The sequence below is a fragment of the Nannobrachium achirus genome (assembly GCF_963921795.1).
Source record: "Nannobrachium achirus genome assembly, chromosome: 8".
NCBI classification, from domain to species: Eukaryota; Metazoa; Chordata; class Actinopteri; order Myctophiformes; family Myctophidae; genus Nannobrachium; species Nannobrachium achirus.
In genome coordinates this window covers 43,330,636-43,349,338 of record NC_137817.1, presented here as the reverse complement: position 1 = coordinate 43,349,338, position 18,703 = coordinate 43,330,636, and the positions used below count along the sequence as shown (strand labels likewise).

Below are 18,703 nucleotides of genomic sequence, written 5' to 3'. Positions count from 1 at the left end.
GCCCTTGTCATCTAGTTTCCCCACCAGTCCCCAGCACAGCAGTTCTCAAAGCATAGAGTGGAGCCCATAAGCCTATTGCTATCAATTTGTTATGTCAAAAGTTGTATATTTTTTGTATTCATTTATCTGTTATTAGTTGTCATTACACACAGTTACACACCTTAGATAGTTGTCATTACACACACATCCATTTCAGTCTTTATTGATAGTTCAATTGAAGTGAAGATAGACAGGAAAGAGGGAGAGAGAGGGTGATACGCAGCAAAAGCCGTCTGGAAAAGGTTGCAAACCCGCGTGCTGTCAGGCATCAGCAGGTTGATTTGGCAGAGAGAGCGAGGGCAGGAGACTCACACATTGGCCTATATTATATTAGGCCTATAGCCTATAGTGGCACTTTCCTTTTATCTGACGGTGAGCAACTCCTCACAAATAAACTATGCATGTTCAAAGGAGCGGTGATCAGAAATGAAATCATTGAGGGGACGGCCACGGGCCGTAGGCTAATGGATAGAAATCTAACTGACCTGGGTTTGCTCCAAATCGGTATTAGGATTTATTTTATTTTATTGATAATATATTTTTTAATGGTGCTTCATCTAATAAGTGCTGTAATAACACAATGCTACACACATTACACAAAGGCCAACTCTTTACTGTCTTGTGCAAATAGTTACAAAAGTACACCAACCAACCCTTTCACTAACACAGTGAGACCCACAATGCATTGTGTAAACGTGAAGTAAATACACATACACAGAAGAACACAAAAACACAAATGTATCATCTTCCACGATAATCAGGTCTATTTTCAATGTCACTGGATTCAATGATATGCCAAAGAATGAGTTGTGGTGATAGTTCTCTTCAAATATCTGTTGGATGGGAAAAAAGAGAGTATTTAAAAGAAACCACATAATAATAATACACAATTTCAGATGCTTTACTGCAATGTTATATTTGAGGAAGAACAAAGTTAATGGATTATTGCATATTACTAATTAAAAGTAAAGGATTTAATTCATCATTTTTGATTAGATTAGTTTAGATCACTCAAATCCTCTCCCTGCACATATACCAGTAGACTGATTTCCTGAGCGCTCCCCTGTAGAGAACGCCGTCGCTATTGCAAAGGTACTCCTTATGCAGAATGTCCCATTTCAAGTACAAACATCTTTTTGAAAATAGCCGATCTGCAAGCTCACAATGCGTTGCATCGCAACGCATTGGCAATGCATCGCGAGATTCACGACAAATTGGGAGCTTGCAGATCGGCTATTTTCAAATGGACGATATATGGCTGAAGTGCTTTGTAATAATAATCTACAAAGTGACTAGGAACTAAAGTGTTCAAATAAAATGTAGCGGAGTAAAAGTACAATATTTGCATCCGAGATGTAGATTGGAAATACTCAAGTAAATGTACTTGATGTACCTGCTGACATGCATTACTGTGTGTCACAAGCATAGCTGTATTCAGTCTCCATGTTGTCACCTGTGTGAAACAAAGACATGGGAATGAAGAAAACATGCATTTCAGTCCAACGTTTGTTTATAGTCTGTTGCAGCACTGTTGTTGGGTCGGGACCCATTTGTATGGGTCACGACTCGAGTACAAATGAAATTATTATAAATGTATACAGTGTGTGTGTGTGTGTGTGTGTGTGTGTGTGTGTGTGTGTGTGTGTGTGTGTGTGTGTGTGTGTGTGTGTGTGTGTATATAGGCCTCTATATATTTTTTTCTTTTTTTCTTTTTTCTAAAAAACGGACAATACACTACAAAACATTTAACTCAGGGTACAATAAGTACCCAACACTTAAGACAAAACAGTCAACAATCCCCCCCACCCCTTGGGTCTTTAGTTCCCGTTCACCTCACCACATAGGCAAATATATATATATATATATATATATATATATATATATATATATATATATATTTTTTTTTTATTAACATTTTAAAACTAAAAAACAGACAAATGTAAGAAATGTCATAAAAATATATGTATATAAAATTAAGAAGTAGTGAAAATAGCCGATCTACAAGCTCACAACGTGAACAAGTTTGGGAACCCCTGTGTTAAAGCAATAAAGCATGAACGCCCATGCCCAGGAAACATATTCATTCCTGATTAGTCATTGTGGCCTCCTGATGGCGCTATAATAGGACAATGTGAAAAGGGTGCCATATCTCCTCAGGCCTTTAATGTCAATCTGACACTGATTGAATTCTTTATTTAATTTAAATAAAGTTTTACAAAAGTCACCTCCTGAGGCGCTATAGCCAAGGACAGGTGTCTTTGATGAATCTAACATGGTTAAAATGGTGTTTGAAGTTACAATGGGTTTGTATAGGAAGGGGGGGTGTCTGATAAAAAATAATATCAAATATCTAAATACTGAATCGAGCAACTTAAAAACTGTCTGCGGGGCTCACAAAAGCCTGAGTAGACGAATAAATGAAAAAAAGGAGGATCACTGTTGTTTAGTCTAGTCTATGCAGATATCCAGAGGTTGTTGTGTAACACTGTACATGTACTCACTTGGCTGGTAGTAATCATAGATCTTGACCAGTGCTGGCTTCAGGTTCTGAACTGGGACTTCCTGTATGAGCTCTAAGACGTGGTTGATGGCTATGCCTTTTGGTAACTGTTGGCAAAAATGTAGATTATCAAGAGTATGTTCCTATAGACCAGACCAGAGCGCTGCTGTGTAGCTGTGGCGTCAAGCGGCACCTATGTGTGGCTGTGCACCGACAGTTATGGTTGCCGCTCTGGTCTAAATGCTTCATTTATTCACCATTAATGTATATTCTAATCAGTCATTATATGCCCAATAGCTGGTTTATAGTCCTTATCCTTTATCCTACCAGGACTCCTAGGACTGCAGGCTGTCTATATGTTACTCATAGAGCATATAGCTGTGGACGTGGTTTACTGGTGCCATCCAGGATCCTGGTGAATCATGACCATGACCTTTGAGATTCTATGTAAACCATGCCCACTGCTATGCCCTATAGGACCCATATACATGGGTTTCTATTTGACCAGAGTTTCCTTTATATCAACTTATATGCTCAAGTTGAAGTGAATGAACCACAGTTATGGATATACACTCTTTGAGCAGTGCATGCCGCTCCAACATTTGACCTCTGTCTGTCCATATGTAGTCTATGTCCGTATGAGCACCAGCTGCAGCCATCCAGCGGTGCTGTTGACCTGCACTGCTCATTCACACTGGGTGTGATTTTTATTGTATTGCCATTGAGAATGAGCCGTCAAGCAGTCAACAAGCATGCCAAAGGATTCCTCCCAAGGTGCCTTGTTTCCACAGAGGACAGGATGTGTGTGATGTGGATGAGAACACATGGCCAAATGTAGAAGACCGTGCAGATTTTGTATTTCTCTTTTTTTTATGTCTTCTGTAAATGTTTCTCTTTGTCTACTTTGTATTTTAACACAATGGTGACCACCAGCTATGTTATTAGATAGTTTTGTTCTCTTGCAGTAGATGTGCCAATTGTGCGTTAAAGGAGATATAGTCAACTTTTTCATTGTAAGGCCGACACTTTGTTTACATCTTGGTCTATAGACTAGAATGTAAACAAAGTGTCGGTCTGACAATATTTTTTATAAAATATTTTCGAAACATTATTTTTATTTTAGCATCCGTTTTTCAAGAAAAAGTTGACTATAGCTCCTTTAAGGGTTTAGGAAAAGTAAACAAATCTGTTATAAAAAACATTAAAAACAGTAAACAGTGTTAATACAACAGTGCAAATTACCTGTAAGGTTCTATTTTTACCCTTGGGGTTAAAGCTGGTCTGATTTGTAACATGTCAATAACATGTAGTGTGAACTGGTCTCTCACCTCTTTGAAATACATGATGACATGGTCGTGCTTTTGCTCGACACGATCCACCAGCAAAGCCCCTTTAAGCTGTGAAGAAACCATGATATTGAACTGGTTATCTGTGTGAACTCTGTGATCAAATGTTAATGTATACAAAATACAGTTAAAAGGTTTTCTCACTCGGCCAAAAAAGTGTAGGCCTACGATAACTCACCTTTTTCAAAGACTCTTGGTCAGGGACGAATCCAGAAAGCATTGTTACGTCAACTAACACCATGTTTGTTGTTGCCTCATTTCCAGTATATCTGTACACAGCGGTATAAAAGATTTGAAAATATATTTGACAAGATCGACAAGAATTCAGAAAACTCTTCCCAATATCTTTGTTTAATCTGTAACATACACGTGAGTGTGAATTTCTTGTTTTCTCTGCAGCACATTGATTTTCTTGTGTTTAGACTGATGATACATTCCTGATTTACCTAAACAATATCATCCTAGTTTACTATGCATTTGATGTATTACCATGTGCTGTCCTTGCTTATTGTAAATCGCGCTGGATTAAGAGCGTCTGCTAAATGCCTAAATTGTCAATTCTATGTAATGCATCATTGTCATGGCAGTAGTAGTGTCTCTACAGGTGATCCTTACAGGCTTTGTAGTCTCAGAGTTACTTTCCGTCTCAGAGAGTTGCTGCTGCAGTCGGTCTCAGGTGTGACCTTGATGGACAAACTGCTTTCCTCAACTGGTGTTGGGATGTTGTAGGTAAGAGACATCTGAGGAAACAAGTAGAGTTTGATTCGTACAACTGTGAGCAGAAGGACAGTGGGTTGGAAGGAGAAGGTTGTGTGAGAGGTGGAGAGCATGGCAGCCACCATGGGCTGGGGTCTGGGACGCACCTGCCGGGGGCTAGTGGTAGTCATGATGTTATTTGACGTGAGATGGGCTATAAGCACCATGAGAACAAAATATTTTGCGATAGGGGTCCATCCGTGGAACAAAATATTTTGAGATGGGGGTCCGCGGCCAAAAACACATTTTGGGCGTCCTTAACTATACTGATAGGCACATTCTAAAAATGTCTTCTAAATCCGTTTTTCTTTCCTGAAAAAACTTATGTTGCTATCATTGTTCCTCAATCTTTGTCATGTCAAGGACCCCCATAATGATATGTAGGCCTATTTGGCCACGGACCCCCATCGCAAAATATTTTGTTCCAGGGACCCCCAGAAGCAAAGATTAGATTTTTGTCTATTCTGCATAGCTTAAGGCCACAGACCCGTTGGGAAACGAGTTTGGGTCGACTTTGTTTTAGGTCGGCTTTTCCTGTTTCCTATATCATATAGGTGAGCAACCCATTATTTTACTTGGGATGTGCCTTCCGATAGTTATAATTAAATATTTAGATTAAATAATAATCATGCTAGTGTCTCAGTGTGTCTGTATGCTGTCTTGTTACAGTATAGACATTGTTGAATTACTCCGGGGTTGTGCGCCCCCCGCCGTCCCATATCTTTTCTGTGCAGGTCTCACGCAAACTGTATGCATTGATCCCAAAACCCCCCAACAACGCTTTAGTGTCACAACAGGGTGTTTTAACAAAGAAACAAGCCTGTATGCATATCACTAGACCTGTATAGTAGGTGTTGAGCGACGTGCGTGTGATGTCCCTAGATAAGCGACACATTGAATCACCAATGTACCACAGATATAGAACAGACAGGACTGACCTGTGCTGAGACACATGCAGTGCCCTTAACCTCCAGGCTGTACTTTCCCTTCGCATCCTGCAGCGCCCTCTCCTGGTAAAGCAGTCTATTGCTCTGATCCACATGGAAGACATCATCACCCTTGGAGGACTTGATGGTCACAGTGCTGGAGCCCTCATGGGTGAAGACCAGAGTGGAGTAGCGAGCCAGGGCCTGAAGAGCCACTACTGTGTCCTACAAAGCACACAAACCACCTCTGACATCAGTTGACGGTGTGTTCTGATGATGTTCACATGCGGCATAACATAATCAAGACGGATTTGTAGCGTAGAGCATGCAGACTATAACGACAGCTGCAAGGTAGCTGATAACAGTAAAAAGTATATTTTCTGACATAAACAGTAGCAGGGAAGCACAGGAGGACATGAATGAGAGAAAGAGAAGGTGAGCATTTGAACCACTATGTCATCCAAAGGAACAATTTCAGATAATCTAGGACAGATATTTGAGCTGAACCTGTGTGGAGGAGAAGCCACCGTAGGAGTTCTGCTGTAGGGCCAACCACCTCACGATGCGAGCAGCATAACCCAGGTCTGCAGCGCTGGGTTCAGGGCTGGCGAGCTTGGCCAGCAGCACGTAGGAGCTGATCTCTACAGACAGAGAGGCTGAAGTGTCGTTGGCTGTCTGAGTCCAGTGGAGGAAACCTCCTGGGGAAGCAACCAGACACACGAAAACAAAACAGGCATTCATAAAAATCTACTTTTACTATAAATGCACAGCAACAATATACAGTATACAGTAATGCTTTATGCTAATAAAGTTAACTATCTCGTTTTATGTCATCTAAATGTATATGTCTTTTTCTATCTCACCATCTTTTATTGCAATCTTGTCCAGGTGTTCTAGGAGTAGTGAACGTGTCTCTGTCTCTCCCGCCAGAGAGAAGACGTAGGCCAGCAGAGCTGTAGTGTAGGTGTTGGTCTTCATGGACTCCTGCATGGCCTCTCTCAGACAAGACAGGCTTTTCACCACAGGATCCTAAAGAGAGACACAAACAGGCTTTACATCAAGAATAGCCCTGAGGCCGATTCTAAAAACACCTTCTAAAGCCTAAACTAAGGTTTTTGAAAACCTTCAAATTCTTATTCCAAAAATGAAAAACAAATGCATAGCAAATACTAATGAGACACAGAGGTGGCTCCCAGCTTGAAAGTTATAACAACGTATAGACCGTAGCACCAGGTCTAAATGGGTTGGGGGAAAATCTTACTTCATATGATTAGCTCTACAGAAAAATCACACAGAAACAGGAAGGCAATACCACACAGTAACATAACTTGGTGTTAGACAGGCACAATTTACTGAGGCATTTGATGATGTATTGGTAGATGGATGAACAGATGATGAAACAAGTGTGTGTGGGCATATGTGTGAAGTCTAGAGGGATCTCTGATGTCTGAAACCTGGACTGGAGAACATGTCAGGAAGTGGCTCAGGAGGTAGAGCGATGTATATCGTCGTTGTCGGGTGGAAACCTTGTATGTCCAAGACCGTTCCTTTTGTATTTATCATTTTAAAAATGAACTATAAAAAATAAACTAGTGAAAATAGCAGATCTACAAGCACACAACGCCTCGCACCGTGTGCTTGTAGATCGGCTGTTTTCACTACATTTGTGCAACAGCCTTGTATGATGAAGCAGGGCTTTGCTTGTTGAAAAAAGTACAAATTTGAAACTTGGAGATACAAGGTTTCTGCCCGACAGTGACGATATTATAGGCCTACAGTATGCCTTCTGCACATAGTTGTAGCACTGCGGAACATGTGTCAAGTCAACAATATTACGCCATATGAGTGAGTGACAAATAAACCCCTCCTGACTGATTAAATGGATCGACTGTTAGAAATGTATGAATCCCACAGTAACAACCTACACCACCTGGTGAGCTTGTAGACCTTTCACTCCTTGTGCTTGTACAACACTGTCATATATTGAAGTATAAAATGGGACATACATGTATAGAAAAAACATGAAGTTGTGAATGTGAAGCACAGATGAGAAAGGGGGACATCAAGGGTTCAAATCGAGATTAGATTAGACTAAGATTAGATTAGAGATGAATCGAGATTAGCATACATACAGTATGTGCCTGGCATGTCACTTCCTGGAAACTGGAAGAGATGACTTACTGAAAGTGATGAATTCATCTCCAGGAACGAAGCAGTGATGTAAGCGCTGAGAGTCACTTCATCTGACACTCCACCCTGCATTAAAAACACAGTTACATATACTCCACAATACCTCTTCTCTTATATTTGAGAAACGTATGATATTATTAAGGTGATACACGTCTTTACGCTGTGTTCACCATAGACATAAATCTCTCCTCACTCATACTGTACCTTCATTCTGTTGTTGAAGAGTTTTCCAGATTGTTCAAAACAGCCATTGCTCTTCTGTTTACTCTCCAGCCAGGACTTTGGTTGTTCAATGTTCGACTGGTCGATGAAGACGAAAGACTTTGCTTGGACAAAAGATCTCAGGACAAATGCAGTCAACCTGATGATGGACAAAACGCGGTCTTACTACACTATGTAATGATCAAGTTGCATGTGCATATGGTTGTTGTGTCTGACATCAGTGCATGTTGATATCCATATAAATGATCGATGATGTGCTTTTGAGCTTTTGAGGATCTCACCAAGTGTTCCCTTGTCCAGTTCCAAACGTGCTGTAGGCACCACCATTGTCCTTGTAGTTTAGTTGCCTCTGGCAGCCTGCATTTTGTTGTTAATATAAGATTGTGGGTTTTGATCAAAGTCACGTTAAATACATAGGAAAACACACAACATTGTGGGAAAGCTACAGGTGTGTTGAAGGGTGTTAATAAATGATACATAATACAGTAATCTCCATCATTTTGTAGATTGCTGACATCACACACATATTTTTCCATAAACAATTGAAAACAGTCCAGATAAAGCAGAGTTTGTCTCACCGCTGACCAGGAAAGGAATGGCCTTCTCCTTGATGGCTGGTGTCAGCTGGTTTGTGTTCTTCAGGTATTCCAGGATGTAGATGTTGGGAGCTAAGAGAGCCATATTCTGTTCCCCACATCCATACGGCATCCTCAGCAGTCCATCCAGGTTCTTCATGGCACGGCCCAGGATGTCTCCTGTCGTCAGAGAGAGAGAGAGAGAGAGAGAGAGATAGAGGCTGTTAGACTGAATGAAACTATGAAGGAGACAGTGTAGGAGAGACAGACAGCACTGGAAAGAGGGATAGGAGACACAGATAGTAGGAAAGATGAGAGGGAGACAGTGAAGAAGAAAGATATACAGTGGCACCGATGTCGGAGAAACTGTAGGAGTGGCAGACAGTAGCTGAGACCTAATTGCAGTGACATGAGGTTTGAATCTAGCTTTTAAACTAAATTTCTAACCTGTTTTTCCCCACTCTAGTTTTTGATTAAGAAGAATTGCACTAAATACAAAAGAACAGTAAATACAAGTATACTGTATTTACCCAGGACGGATACAGAAGAACGGGCAGATCCCAAAATCACATTGTCTGGGAGTTGTAGCTGGATGTCCTCTGTCAATGTCTCTCCTAGACAGAGAAAAACATGAACATAACAGAGACATTAAAGTTGTACCATGTAACTTTTTTTATAAAACAAATCTTAAAATTGTCCTAACTGTTAAATCGCTAAAGTTTTAGAACACCCACTCCGTTATTTTCAGCTTCTGAAGCCTTCTCTTTATATGTTTTCTATGAGCCGTGAGGGGGGGAGAATTTCGCGCCAAAATGACGTAATCTGCATCATCTGTATATGTTGTGTATACGTTGCCCAATCACATCGCCGATCATGCACACATGGTACACTACCGGCCAATCACAGCTTATCTGCTCTGGTCTCCAGGAAGCGCCTCCGCTTGGCTACAGTGTTTACCATGGTGAAGGATTTTAACCTCTTAATCCACAAATCCTGGCCAGAAAATTACGTTCTACCATGCGTTCTACCCCTCCACGGATTACTATCGGTCGCGGTGGTTTTGCGGCGCCGCTCCGGTGGTCCGCGGCGGTGGTCCGCGACGACTCCGGCCGAAAAACGGCCGAAAAAAGCAATACCGCTACTGACCACTAGTTGAACTTACACAGTATAGCTTTAAATAATCACGTTAGTCACATAAACGTTAGAATTTACAACATGGTTATAAATAATAATAATGGGTAATAATAATAAGGGTAATAATAATAATAAACAACAAACCAACAAATTTGTTTTTGCTGTCACAAGTGGGATCCACCAAAAATCACAAATCTTTCACATAAGATATCTCATAATGTAACAGGCAGATTCCAGGATTAACCCTATTGATTTCGGTGACTCCATGACTTTTCCTCTAGCGTCACGATTCAGTGAATTTCCAGTTGGCTATAAAGATCAGCAGCTGCTAGGGAGCCATCCATGTAATCGTTGCTGTTCATGTTGAAAAGAATTGAGCACGCGTCGACTCCACACTCACCTTTTGGACACAGCAACCAGTTGTAGGCCTTAGTCACTTCTGTTCCCTCTGCCTGAAGGGAGAGAAAGGCAGAACATGATTTCAGTTCATTCATTAGCAAAATAAATCAATATAAAATTAAAATCTCAGCAGTATCACAACGCGGGCGTACCTTGATTATCAGAGAGCGTGTGACAACATCGATGCGACCTCTCTCTGGCACGTTGACTATCTCGTTGTCACATGATGCGTGTGACGCCACTGCCTCAGCACTCACAGTCACATTGACAACCTCTGGAAACATCCACAAACAACAGTCAAGTAATGCCTTGTCAACCATTTCTGATAATATGCAGACCAAAAAGTATTATTGCAACCGTCAGGTCGCAGTTACAATGAAAACCTCCACCGGCTGTCTGTCAGTCAGTCATTTCTCACATGGCCCTCTTCTAGCGCCACCATGAGGCCGATTCTTGCAAAACACATTTTTGGACACTGCTCCTTCAGATTTTGCCCTAAAATCTGGTACACAGTATCTCTAAAGTCATGTCATCAACATGGATCTGTCCCATTTCCCATATTCCCTCCTGATTGGCTACCATTGCCTTCTAAGGTTTGTGTATGCGACCTGACGGTCGCTTATCTCCCGATTAGGGAATCTAACTGGTAATAACTTGTACTGGAAGTAGGGTTTTCCGATTAATCGATTTTTAATCGAAATCGGGATTTTTTCCTTTGGACGATTTAAAAAATAAGAAATCGTAAAATCGATTTTCACTTTAATTAGGGTAATTCTTACTCATTGGGGCCTTGCACGGGGCAAAAAGTGCACAGCCCGGTCCTCCTAAAGCAGGACGACAAGGTCCGACACCAAATTAATACTACTTTATCTCTGATGTGTAATTTCTTTGATGCACGTGCAGCGCACGTCAGACTGGGCAGGGCTCACCACATTAGATTTTGCTATTTGGCTATATAAAATGTTTTAAAAATAAAACAATAATTTAAAAAAGAGTCATGTCCTTGCATTTTTTAAATGAAAACAACATAGTTGAAACAATGTATTATTCTTTTACCAAAAAATCGAAATCGGAATCGAAAATCGACTTTTCTGAGAAATAAATCGAGATTTTATTTTTAGGCCACATCGAACAACCCTAACTGGAAGATGCTATCTTTGTCTCATGTGGGATTTGATTATTTGCCATTCATAGCTCTCACCAAGGACAGAGGCCTCCATGGTCCAGTGGAAGGTCTTGCGTCCGTTGGCACAGACACATGAGGAGTACTCTTCATCGGGGATGGCTGTGAGAGTGTAATCTGATGAGGGGCTGGGAGTCACACTCACCTGAGCAATAGTTGGATGGAATGGATGGATAATATATATTTTAAATTTATAAAGCACTTTTCAAAACAGAATTACAAGTGCTTTACAAAACCAAGATGAAAAACAACCATGAAGATAGCAAGTAGCACAAGTAGGGCAGACAGACAGACAGACAGACAGACAGACAGACAGACAGACAGACAGACAGACAGACAGACAGACAGACAGGCAGACAGACAGACAGACAGACAGACAGACAGACAGACAGACAGACAGAGTACCATGATGCAGCTGGACTGGTAGTTGAAGACAGTAGCCTTCAGAACAAATGTCTCTCCCCTGACGATGGAGTAAGGCAGGCTGAGTTCCAGGAAGAAGGGCTGGAAGACTTTGAGCTCCTTGGGAGGAGCAAGACCGAAGCCACTTGAGGACAAGCAGAAAGCCTCCGTCTCCCATGTGGTGATGGTGTCCGGGACAGTGAGGGACACGTCCTCTCTTCCTGAATCCCTGGAAGGAAGGATGATGGACAGACAGGCAAATATTAAATTAAAGTGTTGTGTTTTTTTCTTTTTCAAACTGTTCTCGGCACTATATATATATATATATATATGAAGAGTTCATTTGCAAAAACAGATAAAAGCCATTTTGGAAAAAAATGAGATGACTATTGTAAATAACAGTTAAGTTAGAGTTTTATTAGAATATAAAATCAATTTTGTTGTTAAGGCATATATATCCCATTCTAAACGCCCTCAAAGATCAGGTTTTGTAGCAAAAACAGACAAGTGACATAGCTCTTTGTTTGCAGAAACAGATAAATCCATTGGGCAGCGTGTTTAGACCATGTGATCCAAGATGGTGCCCCATTATGCACCAAACTTGTCTCAAACATTGTTCAGGGGTCTGCCATAAGGATAGTCAAACCAGGTGCCATGTGTGGCCCCCAGGGGCCATGTGTGGCCCCCAGGTGCCTCTGGGTGCCATAGGCACACTGTTGCCCCATTATGCACCAAACTTCTCTCAAACACTGTTCCAGGGGTCTGTCATGAAGATAGTCACACCAGGGGCCATGTGTGGCTCCCAGGGGCCATGTGTGGCCCCCAGGGGCCTCTGGGTGCCATAGGCGCACTGTTGCCCCATTATGCACACTGTTGCCACCATTATGCACCAAAAGTGTCTCAAACACTGTTCAGGGGTCTACCATGAGGAAAGTCACACCAGGGGCCATGTGTGGCTCCCAGGGGCCATGTGTGGCCCCCAGGGGCCTCTGGGTGCCATAGGCACACTGTTGCCCCATTATGCACCAAACTTGTCTCAAACACTGTTCCAGGGGTCTGCCATGAAGATAGTCACACCAGGGGCCATGTGTGGCTCCCAGGGGCCATGTGTGGCCCCCAAGGGCCTCTGGGTGCCATAGGCGCACTGTTGCCCCATTATGTGCACTGTTGCCCCATTATGCACCAAATGTGTCTCAAACACTGTTCAGGGGTCTGCCATGAGGAAAGTCACACCAGGGGCCATGTGTGGCTCCCAGGGGCCATGTGTGGCCCCCAGGGGCCTCTGGGTGCCATAGGCGCACTGTTGCCCCATCATGCACACTGTTGCCCCATTATGCACCAAAAGTGTCTCAAACACTGTTCAGGGGTCTGCCATGAGGAAAGTCACACCAGGGGCCATGTGTGGCTCCCAGGGGCCATGTGTGGCCCCCAGGGGCCTCTGGGTGCCATAGGCACACTGTTGCCCCATTATGCACCAAACTTGTCTCAAACACTGTTCCAGGGGTCTGCCATGAAGATAGTCTTGCCAGGGGCCATGTGTGGCTCCCAGGGGCCATGTGTGGCCCCCAGGGGCCTCTGGGTGCCATAGACGCACTGTTGCCCCATTATGCACCAAAATGTTCTCAAACAATGTTCAGGGGTCTACCATGTGGCCCCATGTGGCGTGTGGCTCCCAGTGGCCCCTGATATACAGGGGCCCCTGATGAGGCCTGTGAGGTGGCCCCTGGTGTGACTATTGTCATGGTAGACCCATGGACAGTGTTTGTGCCATATTTGGTGCAGATCAGAGCAGCAGTGCGCCTTTGGCACCTGGGGACCCCAGGGGCCACTGATATGGCACACTGGGGCCCCTGGTTTAGCCCTTTGTGTGACTATTGTCATGGCAGACCCTTAAACAGTGTTCATGCTAAGTTTGATGCAGACTGGAGCAATGGTGTGCCTTTGGCACCCCGGGGCCCCCGGGGCCCCCTGATATGGTACACTGGGGCCCCTGGTTTAGCCCTTTGTGTGACTATTGTCATGGCAGACCCTTAAACAGTGTTCATGCTAAGTTTGATGCAGATTGGAGCAATGGTGTGCCTTTGGCACCCCGGGGCCCCCGGGGGCCCTTGATATGGTACACTGGGGCCCCTGGTGTGGCCTGTGAGGTGGCCCCTGGTGTGACTATTGTCATGGTAGACCCCTGAACAGTGGTTGTGCCAAGTTTGGTGCAGATTGGAGCAACGGTGCACCTTTAGCACCCCAGGGGCCCCTGAGTTGTCCCCTATTGTGCCCCCTGGTGGCTACATGTGGCCCCTATAAAAGTACAGACTACTTAAGTATGTTGTCAAAACTTTGTTTTTGCTCTTCTGTAAAATTCTGGAAATCCTTTTTGCGTCCTCGATATGGCCACATTCAATGGTGAAACATCAATTGTGGAGTTATCTGTTTTTGATAAAAAACGACTGTTGGAGTTATCTGTTTTTGCCAAAAAAATAAGTTTAAATTAAAAGAAAAACTATTTTCTAATAAAGTTACATTTTTTATGATACATCTATTTTGTTAAGTCATTTTTACTTAGTCAAATCCACCCAACTTCAGTTTGATTGATATTACTTTGAGTGCACAATAAAAAAACTGGATTTGTGAACATTTATAAAAACGGAGTTATCTGTTTTTGCAAATGAACTCTTCATATATATATATATATATATATATATATATATATATGTGTATATATATATATATATATATATATATATATATTAACTTAACTAATTGCTCTGTATGGTTGATTCTCCTGTATTGTTGTTTCTTCTTTCTTGTTTGTTTTGATGGACAGACAGGCAAATATTAAATTAAAGTGTTGTGTTTTTTTCTTTTTCAAACTGTTCTCGACACTATATATATATATATATATATATATATATATATATATATATATATATATATATGTATATATATATATATATATATATTAACTTAACTAATTGCTCTGTATGGTTGATTCTCCTGTATTGTTGTTTCTTCTTTCTTGTTTGTTTTTGTCGCTCGGCTGTACACAACAGTCCTTTTTCTTTTTCTTACTGTCCTGTAACCTTAACTGCTGTGCCGCCTCTGGGTGACTTAATTTCCCCTGCCCCTTCTTTGTATATACTTACTGTTTGTTTAGACTTACTGTTTTCTCTTTTTTTTTCTCTCTCATTTTCTTTTCTTTACATATCTACTGCATAGTACTGTGTTCTATTCGTCTGTCATTCAATGTTATATGAGATACTTTAATGGTTTCCTGTTGAAATAAGCTTAGTCTTTTCAGGATCTCCTTTTAGTAGACCTTGTACCAGTGAACTGTACCGTCATGAAACTGTACCTTTTCCTATGCAAACTTCTAATAAAGCCTTCAATCAATCAATCAAAACTACATACTGGACAGCAGGGACTTAATATCGACCAGTAAGACGCCTAAGGGCGAAAAGCGACCTTGCCATCTGGCCAGTGATGTATACCGGGCCAGTTACCCATATATGGAGACCCCTGGTATACCCATAGATATTCACAAATATGGGCTTGATTTGATGACATCATCAGGGATCTCCATATATGGGCATAATAGGGATTTGGTTCCCCTGGCATCACAGGGATCTCCATATATGGGCATAAAAGGGATTTGGTTCCCCTGACATCTGTCAGGGGAACAGGGTGTTTGTTACTTTATTGTGTTTGCTTTACTACATTTTCTGTTTTGACTGTACTTGTACTGTTCTTTTTTGTCTAATGAAATATTCAACTAAATTCAAAAACACATCACGTCTTCTGGCCATTCGGAGCTGGCGTAATGGAATATTCCTCAGAGGAATCCATGCTGGAGGTGTATCCTTCAGTGAGACATCTAGGACCAGGATTACACATGACGCCTACTGTGTACTGTGTACACAAAATCTTCAGTTCAGAAGTCTAGTCACTAATTAGACAGGAGTAAATAATTCAGCCAAATTGAAAATGCTTGTAGGCCTTATTTTAAGCAAACTCAACCATTAGTTCAACTTTTATTATGATCCATTCGCACAAGTTGCTTTTAAATTCCAGATTTATCACTGAGAAATGTTATAATTATGCAGCTGATCTGAATCCAAACCATCGTTTAGTGACAAGTGATAGTTGTAGAGATAATTCAAGGTCCCTTTAGAATATTTATTAATGTTGTAGACATGAATTGATTATTATAACGTATAGCTGTCCCTCTTTTTTGTCCCACATCAAGTGCTGTCACCCTACCATAGTGGGGAGAGATGTAAAAGCCTGGTTTTAACCTTCATCTTATTTCAACTAATGTGTGTTGTATGTAAAAACAATATAAATAGCACATCTGCAGTGGTTGGGGGTGGTCTCCATACTCTAAAGCTTTTATGTTGTATTGTTGTAGTTTTTATTGCTGTACCTAAACACCTTTAACTTTAAACAAGAATATCGTCACTGTCGGGCAGAAACCTCGTATCTCCAAGTTTCAAATGTGTACATTTTTCGCAAAGCAAAGCCCTGCTTCATCATACAAGGCCGTCACACAAAAGTAGTGAAAACAGCAGATCTACAAGCACACAACGCCTCGCGGTGCGAGGCGTTGTGTGCTTGTAGATAAAAATGATAAATACAAAACGAACGGTTTTGGACATACAAGGTTTTCACCCGACAGCGACGATATGTTGTAGCTCTGTGCACTCACCCCACCTCCACCAGGTCCCATATCCATGTCTCTGGGAAGAAGGAGCGGATGGTCTGTATGGGTGGAGGAACTGAAGGACCACGGTCTGCACCACTTCGTTCTACAGGTGCAGCTCCTACAGGTCTTGGACTTCCCAGCATGCGCATACTGGTACGTCGTACATCGTATCTGGTCTCAGGATACCCTACAAAGCATTCACCCAGTGTTCAGACAATGATATCAAATGCACTAAAATCACCTGAATTTATGTTTGTTGCATACTACTACATAATATGGGTCTTACGTCTATGATTGAAGTACTGCATTCCTTTGAACATTATGCAGTCAGGTATTTTTGTAAGCAAATTTGTTGCCATCTTCAGTCCCAGATTCTAGATAAATCAACATAAAAAATTCATAAATACATCTGGTAAAGTAGAAAGTAGTATGTATTCCACAGCGGCAATTCAACTACATTTATAATAATAACGATAATGAAATGAAAAGCAGAGATGTATCCTTGACAATTAAAATTGAGGCATAGAGATACCTTAAACACTGTGTAAGCGTCCTTGTCACCATCACGTCCAGGGTGGGGCTTAACATATCTTTTTGATCTCACAGGAAAACATCCTTGATCATCTTCAAGTTGATGTGGAATACGGTGTGCTTTCTTGACTGGCAACAGGTCAAAGATCTGTTAAAAAAATTGTTACAGCCAAAATCATAATGGTATAGATGGTGATTGTAGTGATGAAGATAAGATAACACAAGATACATTATATTATGATCAGATAAAAATAAAGTAAACCTCAAGGGGACATTTTCATGGTAGACTGAGCACAAAAAGGAGGGACAGTATCAAAAATGAGCAAATTACAGCTAGTGATTATGATGGTAGGTAAATGGAAGGTCTTGAAAGTCAGGTACCTGATGAAGGTCAGTGCGGGATCCCCTTTTTTCAAGCATTGTCTGCCTGCTCCTAGTATGCACCTGTCCTTGAAGTAGGTGTGCAGAACAACCTTTTTAACTAAGTGGAAGGTCTTACCTTGTCTGCATCGAGCTGCTTTCCTGGCTCCTTGATGCGAACACTCTGGTCGATGGCACTGACACCACACAGCGAGCCTGGCATGGCCGACACCTGCAGTGTATTCTTCTCTCCGGGGATCGCCGTGGATGGAGAGAACTCCAGAGATACCTGACATGTGAACAAAACATCACTATGGTTACGGACTTGTGATCTTCACACCTGTAATGACTGTTAGCCCCACTCAACCCTTCTTCTGACTCCTCATCTTCCACAGTAACCAGACAATGTCACCACAGTGACCAGACAATGTTACTCAGATCCCGTGAGATCACGTGAATATTGGCACAAAAGAGATAAGACTTGAACTGACCTTATTACGGAAGCATTTCTCTGTGGTGAAGTCTGCACTGTGAGCAATGACCGTCTCACTGGGGAGGACGGTGTACACCAGCACCTGGAGCAATGGAGCCATTTCTGGGGTGACGTCCAACTTGAAGGAGATCTCACCCTCAGTGACTGGAAACACACAGCAGTTTGAAGAGAAGAGAAGATAATAGCATCTTGACAGATTACAAATGTAAATGACTGCAGATAATGCTTATAGAAACAAACTTTTATGAAGCTAAATGACCAAAATGATCAATAAAATAAATAATTTGTGTCATTGGTAAGTTCTTACTTACTGTACTGTTTGTCCATGTTATACATGTATAAGCTACATCAGTAGAGTATTTGATTTGTTTTCCTTTTATTGAATTGTGTAAACACTGGACATGCAGTAGATAACCAGTGCTGTTGTATTTGTTGCTGTTGTTTATTTACCTGAAGAATCCAGCAGTTGAACACTTACAAGTCCATCCTTGATAATAGCTGCTTTGGATAAAATCTATTGAGACACATAATGGACAGAATGATGAGGAGAAGAGAAAGTATAAATAAACTCTTGATCTTGTTTTGTTTTATCCTTTTGACAGATATGTTCATGCCATGTATTGTATATGCAACAAAAATAGGAGATTAGAAATTGGAATCAAAGTGTTAATGACATCAGCACAGTGCAAATATAAATTATAAATCACAAATACACATGGCTACAGAAGTATGTCGACTATGGCATGTTAATTAATTACGTGAAGTGAAACCAGCAATGTTAACAGAGTATATGTAGTGGAGTTCCCTGTTACCAGATCTGATCTCAATAGGTAGGTGAGGTGACACTGTGTGCGACTGTGCGTGCGACTGTGCGTGCGACTGTGCATGCGTGCGTTCGTGAGTGCGTGTCTGTGTGTGTGTGTGTGTGTGTGTGTGTGTGTGTGTGTGTGT

At 41.7% G+C, this 18,703-nt stretch overlaps 1 protein-coding gene across 1 annotated transcript in view; it reads right to left on the bottom strand.

The window, feature by feature from the left end:
- Window positions 1-636: 636 nt before the first annotated feature.
- Window positions 637-18,703, bottom strand: part of LOC308290373 (alpha-2-macroglobulin-like) — a 33,208-nt gene continuing 15,141 nt past the window's right edge. Inside the window, exons 13-36 of the mRNA XM_080732173.1 lie at window positions 18,203-18,266; window positions 17,751-17,896; window positions 17,399-17,548; window positions 16,901-17,047; window positions 16,655-16,742; window positions 16,372-16,555; window positions 11,676-11,901; window positions 11,289-11,415; window positions 10,240-10,361; window positions 10,089-10,140; window positions 9,085-9,168; window positions 8,558-8,734; window positions 8,261-8,336; window positions 7,962-8,118; window positions 7,749-7,823; window positions 6,431-6,596; window positions 6,075-6,265; window positions 5,580-5,792; window positions 4,501-4,625; window positions 4,064-4,154; window positions 3,868-3,936; window positions 2,541-2,646; window positions 1,433-1,492; window positions 637-872 (exon numbers count right to left, since the gene is read on the bottom strand). Coding sequence (XP_080588299.1) covers window positions 1,446-1,492; window positions 2,541-2,646; window positions 3,868-3,936; window positions 4,064-4,154; window positions 4,501-4,625; window positions 5,580-5,792; window positions 6,075-6,265; window positions 6,431-6,596; window positions 7,749-7,823; window positions 7,962-8,118; window positions 8,261-8,336; window positions 8,558-8,734; window positions 9,085-9,168; window positions 10,089-10,140; window positions 10,240-10,361; window positions 11,289-11,415; window positions 11,676-11,901; window positions 16,372-16,555; window positions 16,655-16,742; window positions 16,901-17,047; window positions 17,399-17,548; window positions 17,751-17,896; window positions 18,203-18,266 — 2,883 coding nt within the window. The 3' untranslated portion in view covers window positions 637-872; window positions 1,433-1,445. The remainder of the gene's footprint in view (window positions 873-1,432; window positions 1,493-2,540; window positions 2,647-3,867; window positions 3,937-4,063; window positions 4,155-4,500; window positions 4,626-5,579; window positions 5,793-6,074; window positions 6,266-6,430; window positions 6,597-7,748; window positions 7,824-7,961; window positions 8,119-8,260; window positions 8,337-8,557; window positions 8,735-9,084; window positions 9,169-10,088; window positions 10,141-10,239; window positions 10,362-11,288; window positions 11,416-11,675; window positions 11,902-16,371; window positions 16,556-16,654; window positions 16,743-16,900; window positions 17,048-17,398; window positions 17,549-17,750; window positions 17,897-18,202; window positions 18,267-18,703) is intronic.